At 37.7% G+C, this 12,276-nt stretch overlaps 1 protein-coding gene across 1 annotated transcript; it reads right to left on the reverse strand.

The window, feature by feature from the left end:
• Positions 1-11,856, reverse strand: LOC146139882 (uncharacterized). The gene is made up of 17 exons (XM_083392548.1): positions 11,733-11,856; positions 11,042-11,203; positions 10,335-10,833; positions 9,468-10,029; positions 8,945-9,145; positions 8,541-8,645; positions 8,094-8,288; positions 7,786-7,873; positions 5,990-6,082; positions 5,132-5,191; positions 5,022-5,057; positions 4,278-4,310; positions 3,724-3,817; positions 2,351-2,471; positions 2,173-2,275; positions 1,703-1,877; positions 1-1,299 (listed from the first exon to the last, which is right to left on the reverse strand). The coding sequence occupies exons 1-17, from the start codon at positions 11,782-11,784 to the stop codon at positions 813-815; spliced, it is 3,066 nt and encodes a 1,021-aa protein (XP_083248674.1). The 5' UTR covers positions 11,785-11,856; the 3' UTR covers positions 1-812.
• Between the last annotated feature and the right edge of the window lie 420 nt (positions 11,857-12,276).

Here is a 12,276-nt window from a genome sequence, read left to right on the forward strand (position 1 = left end):
GTCTTCAAATTTGTTGTATTTCTTTTAATTGCTTGCTAAGCTTTCATGCAAAATCTTAACTAAATTCTAAAAAAACATTTATTCGGATCTTTTCTTTAGCTATTGCACAGAAATGTTAGCGAGATTTCATGCATCACGATACACTGTGCTGTGGTAAAAATGTACAATTTTCGTAATTACATTAGAAGTAAAAGCCATAAATTAAATTAAAAAAGTGGCTTCAAACCAGCTACAGAACTTTCCCAGTTGAACTTTAGGCTATTGTCGAAATTGCATCTCTACATTAAAACAATATACTGATATAGCACACATCGTGATAAAAAATCACAGGCTTACCACATCGAGTGCCTTTGACAAAAGTTGTCCAAATCGTTAATATTAATGGGGGGCTTCTTAACGTCATTGTTTGTTTTACATGTAGAAAACAAAACAATGCCAATAGTAAAAACATTTTTAAACATAATATTTACACTATTTTTACACTTACATTTAAATATACTGTAGACTGCAAAATAAAGATAAATATGGATTGAATAACTGGAAGTATAAAAGCAATAGAAAGTATACAAAGGTATTTCAAGAGCAACGTTGCTGTGTGTGCGTAGAGAAACAAACACATATTACCAGGCTATATATTACCCCAGGCTAATACAATTTTACCAACATTTTGCAAAAATTGACTTTGATTAGGGCATTTTGAAACGATGGCGCTGGTATGATATAACACTTCGTAATGTAGGACTGTGGTGCAATAAACGTAAATTACAAATAAAAATGTTGTGCATTGTCCAAAAGACGAAAAGTAATGTGCTTTACGCTTGTACTTTATGTTTCCGCCAGTTTGGAATTTGTCCGTCAGTTTGGAGCCGGTTGTTTGTCATGCCTGATGTGACGGTTCCAGGACCGTCCGTCAAAATCCTCTGATTATAATCAGTTTGCCTTATTTGGGCTGGTGCTTTATTTAGACCCCCCTTATACCCGTTGCTCTTTTCCGGGTGTCGCTGCGCTGCGCCGTTTTCGTCAATGTTCAACATTTTGTTTTTGTTTTTCAGATCGTCAGCAATTTTTTCATTTTGTTTGTTCTGCATGCACTTCAGGTCGCGAATCGATCTTTTGTATGCGATGGTTTGGCGCAGGCTTTGGTCGAGGTTGATTGAATAGCGACTGAGACGTGTCGCTGTCTCCTTTCTCATGTCGGTGTTCAGATCTTTCAGGAAACTGAAGAAAATGTCCGGATCGCCATCAAGTGCCAACAAGCGGTTTTGGTCGTTGCAGCAGATTTCGCTCGCCACCTTATTACTGTTGACGGTTCGAAACGGCGGTTAGCAATTTGTAACTTTTCCAATTTGGTTAATTGTACGACGCAAAGATTGGTTAATTAAATATGTTAGGAAATACATGGCTAAAAAACGACGAAATTAAAGTATAATAAATCAAGGAATATTTCAACGAAATTTATCTTTGAGATATAAACAAGACGTTAGAATCATTCATACTTAATTTTTGGTGGTTTTGCCTGTTTTGTGTAAAAGTTGCGCAAACACATAAATAATTTGATTAGTAGAACAACTCCTAGCCAACTGAAACATTAAAATTGACCAAACAATACAAAGCAATAAATTCATCTTTAGTTGTATTGGAAAAAAACTATATTGTGCGAAAATTACAATAATTACATATTATATTCAGTGGACCAAATTACCAGTAAATGTCGAAAAGCGTCTCCTGGTTTCCGATTCCTTCTTCGCTCCTTCCAGCGCTTGATCTCTGGTCTGCATCTTCTATCACCTGGAGAATGTAGCTCATCCTGTACGGCCACTGATCCGTCAGAATTACCCATCGTACGAGTTCCTCCGCGAACTCCTGGCACCTCTGACCTTTGACACGAGAAGTTTGACATAATCCATCTTATGTTAATCTTTAAAGTGTTTTTGTGATTTATTTATACCACAGGCTTGCATATGTTGCTAATTTAACGAGTTAAACCTCAAAGATAAACGTTTAGCTAACAATACATGCCGTGTAGTCTTTATAAAAGCATAACGTACAGACTGTTTTTATGCTAATTTTAGTTTAATACGTTGCGTTGCTGTAAGATCACATGCAAAGCATGAAATATCTTTAATAGAACAGTACTGGTTTCTACCACTGCAATATACATACATTACTTACTTTTAACCATATGTTGGTCTGATTCATCAATCTCATCGCATCCATCATTAGGAGATTTGTCTTTTAGTAACTTTTCGTTGCGGAAGTAAGTTTTCTTCAATTTCTAAGCATAAGGCACAATTTTAGTGTTATTCGAACGATGTTTAAACACATATCATATACATAAGTGATATTTTACCTCTTTCTCTTTGCTTTTTATAATAACTGTAGTGATTGAGAGGACGTTAAATATCCTCTTGATGCTACGTGGGTTACCGTGGAGATAGCTTCTGATTTTAGGATCCTTTTTCAGAAACTCTCTTGAAAAATCAAAAAGAATTGTTTATTTCTAACGTTTACAACGTACAATTCCGATACCGTCCTTCAGGGCTGCGGAGTCGGTTAAAAACAACCCGAGTCCGACTCCCGAGTCCAGAGTCCAGCTCCGACTCTACAGCCTGTATTTTACCCATTGACGCAACTAAATTAAGGTGGATTTTCTACAATCCACTCATATTGGTGTCATAATTGATCCACCCGCATTACATGGTTTAAAAATATTTCACCATTTGCTATTACACTTTTACAACTTACATTTTGCCGCCTTAACAGTTAAAAAAAATTGATACTGCGCATGCGCACGTCGGACTCGGGTAGTTTTACGCGGTCTTACTCGAGTCCCGAGTCCGACTCCGGCAAAACAAACCGACTCCGTCGAGTCCCGAGTCCCGAGTCCGACTCCGACTCCGCAGCCCTGCCATCCTTAACCAGGAAAGTAAAATAGTTTAACCTAACTATACTTCCCAAATGGAGAGCAGTAAAAATCGATATATAGTATATCTACAATTAGGAGATAAAAATGAGGAAAATACCTAACGTCAAAGTAGCATTGGCCTTTTATCATTAATAGTTAAACTTAAAAAAATTGTTTTATATGAGTAGACAAAATCGTACTTCGTTATAACCGTGATTCATTTACAGGGATGTGTGGACCCTAGTGGTCGTCTAAAAAGCGATTTTAAGGGGCCGCATATATTCTTTCAAAATTATGTAAGATAATTCGTAGGCTATTATCAGTCTTGTGTGTAGGACTATAGGTGGAACTGTAAACTAATGTTCTGCATATCGTCGATTTTGTCCATTGTATCAGCACCGCACGGTTATCGTTCATTTTATGATAAATTTAATTTTGGATTGGAACGGAAAATTCTTATCCTGGTGGTGCAAATATGACACTGAAATATTTGCGCTAATCCACCAGCATAAGTCGACTTTCTGCACTACGTAAAACAAAAATGGGAGTCAGATGAAAGGCGAGACATGACACGAGGTTGCACTATCGTTAAGTGATTATAAAATAGGTAAAATAGCAATAGCCAAACACATGCGTTCATCACAACAGAATGTGAGATTGGGTTAACAGATATTTCTGTCAAATACAGTATGTCCAACTTGCAAACAGGCAACGAATCATTTTGCATTGCAGCTACTATAAAAAAAACTAATAGGCTATGGAGCCAGGGGAAAGAGATAACACGTTGACTATCAGCGTGCGGAATTTACGAGCCTAACCTGCAAGCAAACATGAACTCCTTCGGACTCTGTTCTTTCAGTCGCGATTCGTTAGTTTGGTGAATTGGAGGTTGCAAAATTGATGTAGTAGGTTCTGCAGAATGGCAAATAAATCATTTTTACGCTGTCGACTTTATAGTGATGCACCAAATTTATCAATCTTTCAAAATGGTCTTTTAGTATGTCGACAGGAAGACAAATAAAACACATCCTTTATTAATCGCTTTTTGGAATTCAAAATTTATCTAACATATTTAATTTTTTTTACTCAATACAAATGTCTACTTAATTCTAACAATACAAGAGTGAAACCATTTGCAAATTTTATGTTATTATTACCATGTTGTTTTATCATTTTGCTAAAACAATGTAAAAAATCTCTTTAAATTACTTTAGCTTACAAACACAATTCAACGTGTTTATTTACAAGATTAATGACATAGACTAAATGTATAAAAAAATATTTAATTGTGGTCATTAAGGTTGTCCTAATTGCTGTCCTACCAAAATATGACAAAACCGTCACTATCAAAAAACAAAATCATCACACTTACGTGGTTGATCATTAAACGTCGCTGCATCCGATTCTGAAAAAACAAAACAAATGTTACTACAAACCTAAGCGAAATTGAGTTTTCGCTTTCGCTTTGTTATTATCTTCGGTTTTATTTACCGATACTTCAAAGCACGAGCTTTATACAGTTGGTAAACAGCAAGATGCAAAAACCTGAAAAATAACGCGATCGAGTATTTACAGCAGGGAATATATATTGCAGGATTATATCTTTCAAATTACGTATCCACACTTAAATAGGCAGTTGGTTGGTTTGGATTGCAAAACAGATGACATCACTTAAGTGAAATAGGCCACCCGATTCGATTTGCCCGAATTATCCTAATACGAGCGCTACAAGCGTCTAAATCAAATCGAACCAGGTGAAGAGGCTATATACTTCCTTTTGAACAAAACGCGTGGTCCACATAAAAGGGAAGTTAAAGCACGAGTTTCACTTAGAAGGTTAGCAGCAAGCGACGCTCATTTTGCAAAGAAATTCTAAAATGAATAAAACAACAAGAAAACAAACATTGTCGTTCGGTCTCTTACATTTTTTTTCCGAACTTACCGTTGGCTAAATTAGTTACAATTATGTTTCATGGGCAAAACTCGTTTGCAGTGGATCTTAAAAATGCACAATTTCATTTTCGCACGGCAAACTCTTTTCAGCATAGGAAGAGGCAACTATAGGTAATTGAAAATGTGACTCAGTCCGTTAAAAAAAAGTAAAAATATTGCTTACCAACGTGTCTCTGCAAGTGCGTCATCAGCGCTTGACCTGTTGAACAATAGTACAATCAAAAATAGATTGTGGCAGAAAGTGCACAACCTTAATAACAAACAATGACTCACCGGCATCGTTGCTTGCTTCTTCCTGGTCAAGTGGTTCTTCCTCTTCAAGTTGGTCCCCTGCTACACGAAAAGTAATTTAGATATACTTTGGTTTCTGTTGCATTATAAATTGTGTAAATATCGGAACCTCTTCTCATAAATGATGTATATTTATTTAGCCTGCTTAGGATATGTCGTATTAGATTTTGGATGCCGTTTATGATATGCGTTAACATTATTAGCTGGATTAAGGTAATAAAAAACTTTATTTTAATCAATGAAACCTAAACAATATGTATATTTCATAATCTTATAATTTTCTATTACTTGCGGTAGATAATTTTGATCTATTTTTTTTTATATAAAAGCCTGCTATTTAGGAGAAGCAAATAGGCTAAGCACTTTATCGTGCAACATTAAAAGCCGAAAGTTTCCTACTAATGTTTCAAACTTTTTACGGCAGCATTAAATTTTTGTTTATTTAGGATAGTAAGTAAGTAAGTAAGTAATGTTTATTTTTCCGTTGCGCTAAATTAAAGTACACAAGTAAGCTATGACAAAAAACAAATTCACGCGCGATACGGCCGGAGCAGCGAAGGGTCCAATGGACCTTCCAGTCAGCTGCATTGTAAAGGTAAAGGTAAAATTAAATTAACTTAAAATAAGGCAAAACTTTTTAACAAATATATAAATAGAGCACATAAAAATGTGAAAACAGTACATGCATTTATACGTATGAAAAGCAAACAAATAACAATAAAGACGTGACTTCTGATAAATTATTAATTCACTCGTTTCACAAGTTATCAAATGAATCTCTGCGTAAGACATTTCTAAATCGTCCACATCTATTTTCAACCAACTAATTTACTCACTAACCTTGGTGATTCTGATTGGCGGCATGTTGATCCATACGATTTGGTACATTATTGACGGTTTGGTCAAGTGCATTTCCATCGGTTGTATCTTGTCCTTGAAAAGATACGCAATTTAGATAGCTATATTAAGGTAAACGTAAATGAGGAACAGTGGTTTAGTTCTGTATAAAGCAGTGTTCAGCAACCGGTGTGCCTTGAAGTATGTCATGCAGGTCAGCCGCGGTGTTATCGGGGATCTTTGCGTTCTATGGAGGTTCATTTAGTTAGTAAAAGTAATACGAAAATTTTACATCAGGGCAGGCATTTCAAATTTTTAAAATAACCAAGGTGTAACGCTTAATCGCTTATGCATCAAATGTCATTTTTTGATATAATTACCTAGCCACTGTCAGGCCATTCGGGCGTTTAAAATATACAGTACAACAACGTTTTTTAACCATTATACCAAAGCAGAAAGGTAGCCCATATCCATACGATCGAAAGCAATAAAACTACATTTTATAATGATTGGCTGCTTTGGTCTTATACAATATCATCGCCTCGGTGGACTTCTATAAATTCCTCTTGGCTGCTAATCCCCTGGATGCTATTCTCAGTGCAGCGTACAACTGTCAGGTTTTATGTTCGGAATATTATTCTAGTGTCTTTAATTTGCTGTGATACGCTAGTCTAGTACAGTGGTCGGCAAACTGTGGGCCGCGGCTTAAAGGTGGGCCACAGAGCAATGATTAGTGGGCCGCGAGTCACTTTTGAACAGTTTGTGTTATAATGTAGTTGCAAGCCGTGGGAAAGCCGTACAATCATTGCACTTTTCTTTTTAAAGTTGGTGCGAAATGGAATTTTTAAATTGGCTCAGCTTGAAAAGACCCACGTACCAAATGTGGTGCTGAGAGCCGTTCGAACTATATTTTTTTTTAATTTTAGGCATTGAAACGCCGTAATAGTTAACCTTAAAATCAAATATCCTGAATCCGTCACTGTTTTAGTACTGGTTTTATGTAGTGGGCCTTCAATAGCCCTGAAAAGAGTACTTTGGGCCGCGACAAAAAAGTTTGCCGACCTTTGCACTAGTTCAATTATCCGGACTTTAGGCGGCGTAATATAATTTAGGGAGGCCGTAAATCTACAAACCTAAAAGAAAAATGTAATCGGCCAACATTTTGCACGTTCGGCGCATTGAAACATAACATATTTTGTTGCTATAGACTTCCTTAAAAATGTCCTAGTAAGTTAATTGTAGATTGACATGTATTTGATTAATGTGTCGCGATTTAATTACTGATATAAAGGTTACAGGGTACGCGAGTTCAATGGAAATTAAGATTTTTTTAATGTTAGGCATAATTCTTAAATGTATCATTTTTTGTTTAACTTTGGCCATATAAAACCTCATTTGGTTAACCATATTCACAGTTTTGCAAAATTATTGGCTATAGATCAGGCTAGAAAAACGTTGGGGGGTGTCAGTCAAAAATGGTTTGAAAGGGCTCTGTGAGTGACAAAAGTTTGGGAACCATAAAGATAGAACAATTCCAGCTATAAATAGACAATACAACACATCTTTCGTTTAACCCTATGGCTCTTACTGTTGTGCCCTAATGTGCAAATACAGAAATGAAAGTAATACACGTGTTTTTGTTTATCTTAGGGACTAGTGATTCTAGGTATTGTGTTTGCGTGAATATGCCAATTCATATACTAAATCAATATCCATTCCTATTAGAAATCTATAGGTGTTGTCTCATTTCTATACTTGCAACTTATCACAAATGTTTTGCCTTCTGGCCTTTGCCTTACCATTTTGTTGAGTTATCTTTTCGCGTCGGTTGCGTGCATCGTCCGATTGATCCACTAGCCCGTCGATAAATTGCTCTTTTTGGTCGCACTGAAAAAATTAAAATGTTTACAATTCGTATTAAAGGTACAAGCAGCTGAATACTGCAGCAGATTGTTACAAGTATAGGTTGGGCATTCACATATAGAAAGTTTCATCGGGGTAAACTGAATGAAAAAAGCACAATCGCGGCAAATGTTAACAGTTACAATCTTGGTGTGAAACGTGTAAACACCTAAAATGCTTCGAGTCAATTTAGAAAATGAAATACCTCAGGAAGACAAAAGGGCAGGTTGATGATCTTCTTGAGATACTCGTGTCCGTTGACGTTGTCTTCCAAAAGCTCTGGACTCATCCCATCCTCAATGCATTTTACGGCGATCCTCGAATCCACCGCGATCATACAAACAAAGGGAGATGAGGGATCACTTAGGAGGATCGAAACTGCTTCCAAAACCGACTTTACCTGAAGGAAAGAAATACATTCGATCGAACACAGTACGTTGTTAAATAGAAAAAGAAAAATATTGCCACACTGAAATGTATCTATATAGGTAGCTGATTAGAAAAGAGTCTAATTTTTGTGCATTAAATATGTTTTTGAGTTTGCAACATTTACGCAAATATCAAAATTTATATAAACAAATGAAGGACTTTTGTAAATTTACTCTGATATTGCAATCGAAATGCAATATGTTGAATGCCAAACTGATCTTACCTTACTTAAGGGAATCCTGTCGAGATCGTCGATAGTGATGACCACTTTGTAGTCCTTGTGATGCGAAAACTTGGTACACTGGATCAGTTTTGTTATAACGTCTACCTATTAATTGTAAAAAGGTATACCGATGCTGTTGTATGTCGCCTGAAATAATCTGGTATTTCAAACACTGATAGTCGGTCCCATGGCATTTCTACTTTCCTTTACCCCGTCCAATGCCGTTCAATGAGCTATACGTGCGTCACGCCTTTAATAGGTTGCCGAAACTTAAACAAAAATTCCACAAGCAATGTTTGTATGGGCAACAAACCAATCAATCGCGCATAAAGACTTTATCCTGGCAACATAGAAGTCACAATACTATGTACTTCTGGCTGTAGCAGTAAGAGTTTCTTATTTACCTCATATTTTATCTTATCCATGACTCCGAGTTCCTCTGCCATGCTGGCATTTGTTCCCTGAAGAGCGGTGGTAATGCGAGAGGTTTGGGAATGGAACATGGCCCACACGAACTCCAATGACGCAGAGAGAATCGTCACGGCTAACGGTAAAAAGGCGAGGCCCTTTGCAAGGTCACCAGATGTCGAAATCACGCCGGAATTCTAACACATATTGATATAAGCAAGATAAGAAAAAAATAAGCAAAATAAGAAACCTAATATGTAGCTTGATATGAATTGCAAAGCCAAAAAGTTCGAGTAGATCGACATCATCTTGATTAAAACGTTTCGATACGAGCTTTATTATCTTCAGTTAATGTGTTCATTATTAAGCTACATTATGGACCCGTGCATATAGTGTACCCAAACCTAATATGTTTTTCTCTATTTGCAGTCGGTTTGAAACCAAGTTAAACACAGCTTTTGAATTACACACGTTCCAGAAAAAAACGAAAAGCTTTTTACTTATGATAGGACCACTTACCACACAGGCGAAGACTGAAATCGCTATGGCTGCCACAGTGAAGACTATAAGAATGGCAAGGTACAGGACTGGCACTTTCAGGGCTGTTTTGGGGCGTCGCCAAAACAAGGATCCAAATCCGTCCTCTTCGTTGCTCGAACGGTTCGTTAGGTTTTCGTTAGAAGTAGGTTCCGTTAGGCGCACAGTGATTTTCTCTTTGTCCAGGTGGTTGAAAGCACTTTGGGCCTCTGCTTTGCAAGAGTACTCGACCACCCACCAACCTTCGTAACCATTCAACATCTTCTTCCTTTCTTTAAAGTTAAAAATGTCGCGCACGACGCCAAAATCGCACAGGATTTTCTTGAGCTGACCTTTCCTGGGATCCTTTTCGAACTTGGCGAAAATTCGCGATTGTCCGGCAACCGAGTCACGTGACACGGTCTCGACATCAAGTAGTCGGAAGAGTCGTGACGTCATGCTGCCAAATTCTGCCTCGATCGCATCGGCGAGATTGGTGACGATGCCGGCCCAGAGGTTGTCGCTACGAGCGTAGGCCCAGGCGTTGAAATGGACGAAAATGTACCTTCAAAATAAATAAATATTTCAATAGTAAGAATTGCATGAAATCGTAAAAGCAAATGAGTGCATGCTTGAATGACGTGCACGAATCTAATATTAGCTTAATACATGTACGTATAATCTGGGCAACTTGATGCAACTCTAGTTCGCTGAGATCGGCTTAAATTCTTAAACATTGTTATGTTTAAAAACTGAATCTTCTATAATATGCCGTGGGACAACAACCTGTGTACACACGGCCATCGTACATCTATTGTCATCCCATTGCCAAAGTTACGACCATTTTAATCTGAAAGTTAGGAAGTGTACCTGCGTTTGCCCTTTGATGTTTTGCCGCCTGCTTTTTCGCCCTCGGCATCGCCCTTGCATTCCAGCTTCATCTCGACCTCGCAGTCGTCTCCAGGTACGATTCCCCTATCCAAGTTGTCCACAGGCAGCTTGGCAAAGGCGGCGATGCAGAGGAGTTTAAGGTTGGCGCCTACAGACGAAAAGCCACGTCGACAGCAGCACCAGCCCATCACTGCTACCAAGATAACCAGCAGCGACCATGCCAAGGCCGCAATGGAAAGCCCCTGCGTTATACTATTTGACTTTGCAGCAGCTGTACTTGCCTCCGAAGACGTTGCGTTGTATGACGACTGTTTTATTGTACTCGTTTGTGTTAGGTTTATAATTGCCAGCACAGCAAAAACCAGGGTGACCAGCAGCACGATTGCGAAAGGCACGATTTTGCAGAGGTTGTCGGCTCGTTTTTTTTCCTTGCGTCGCGAAAAAGAACTGTGCTGCTTCTGGTGTCTTTTGAGAATATCTGCAATTTTAAACGCTCCAATAGTTGGTTTGCCAGTATTCCACGGTTGATTGATTTGGTTTGTCAATCGAATTGCTTCGAGATAATTACGAACTATTATTAGCTAGTCATTTGTATATTTAGTAGGGAAAACAGCTCAACACTTATAAAATATTTTAGTTATATAATATAAGCTGGACAACTTCCTAAACTTATATTTGAAGCTTACTGCAGACGTATTTGAGAAGGAACGATTTTCCACTTCCCCATCTGGCAAATACTCCGATGGTGACTGGTGTTTTTACGTCTCGAATGGTTTTTGCCAATGCTTTGGCGTACGGCGTGTGTCCCAAGTGATCCACTCCGGTGTCATTGTCGTTCAGTATCTGACCTGTGTTTAAGGATTATTTATACGCGTAAATATAGGCGGCGCTTATTGCTAACTGTCTCACCAGCCGCACATTCTGTTAGAAATTTTTTCGTTTAAATTTTAATTTCCTGTAGAACCTTACTAACATAATCATGACAAGACACTTTTATTGTTGTAACGTTACGAAGCGTCGCCGCCTAGGGTAAGCTTTCAACATTTGACAAAACATAATCGATTTATTGAAAATCATGAAACCTATCATACAACAAATCTCTTACGCAAAGCCACTAAGGTAGTGATACAAATTGTCACTCTCTGCGTATGACTTAAAGAATGATTTGGGCAAAATTTGTTTTTTTCATATTCTTATTATTTATTAAAGATAGTTATGCCATGCGTCAGGCCTATTAGATCATAGATATTAACCTTAAGAAAATAGAAGTCAGTTTATTTTACGTTTTGTAGACAAATATTGCCAACAAGTTTGAACCATTTCAACGTTATTGTATATTAAATAGGATTAGTACAAACTTATGCTAGTCTTACCAACCTTTCGGGTTCACTGTCTTTATCAAATTTGTAGCGTCGTCCTTTTGCGCCATTGCAGATGCGCTACGCTGCGTTTTCGTGCACCAGTTTCACCAGACTACAAATTAATATTTTATTTCTGCGCCAATTACAAAGCTGATCAGTTTCGACCGCCACTTTAATTTAGTAGATTTTGAGTGTACGCTTTACGCGGATATGCGTCGATACTTAAGTTTCGTGCTAAAGCGTTGTCCACATCCGTGTAAAATTGCATACAGGCCTCTGCGCTAACGCGCTTTGAAATTGGGTAATCAGGGTTGACGTCAAGCCTTAAGCAGTTTCCTGGTTGTGCAATAGTTTGCAGTAAGCTCGGCGACCCAACGCGTCACGAAATTCCAAAACATTCAACTCACGACACAGAGTTTCATGGAATTCTGTTTTAATTATAGTATATTTAACGGTTGATTCGTGTTCAACATTTAACCGAAATTGGTGTCATAACAAGTATGTAAATAAGAGCACATTCTCAGAAAACGTTTGATCTTTTTTGAATTGCTACTTAAGCC

This window comes from Ascidiella aspersa, chromosome 6, assembly GCF_963924565.1.
Source record: "Ascidiella aspersa chromosome 6, kaAscAspe10.2, whole genome shotgun sequence".
Taxonomy (NCBI): Eukaryota; Metazoa; Chordata; class Ascidiacea; order Phlebobranchia; family Ascidiidae; genus Ascidiella; species Ascidiella aspersa.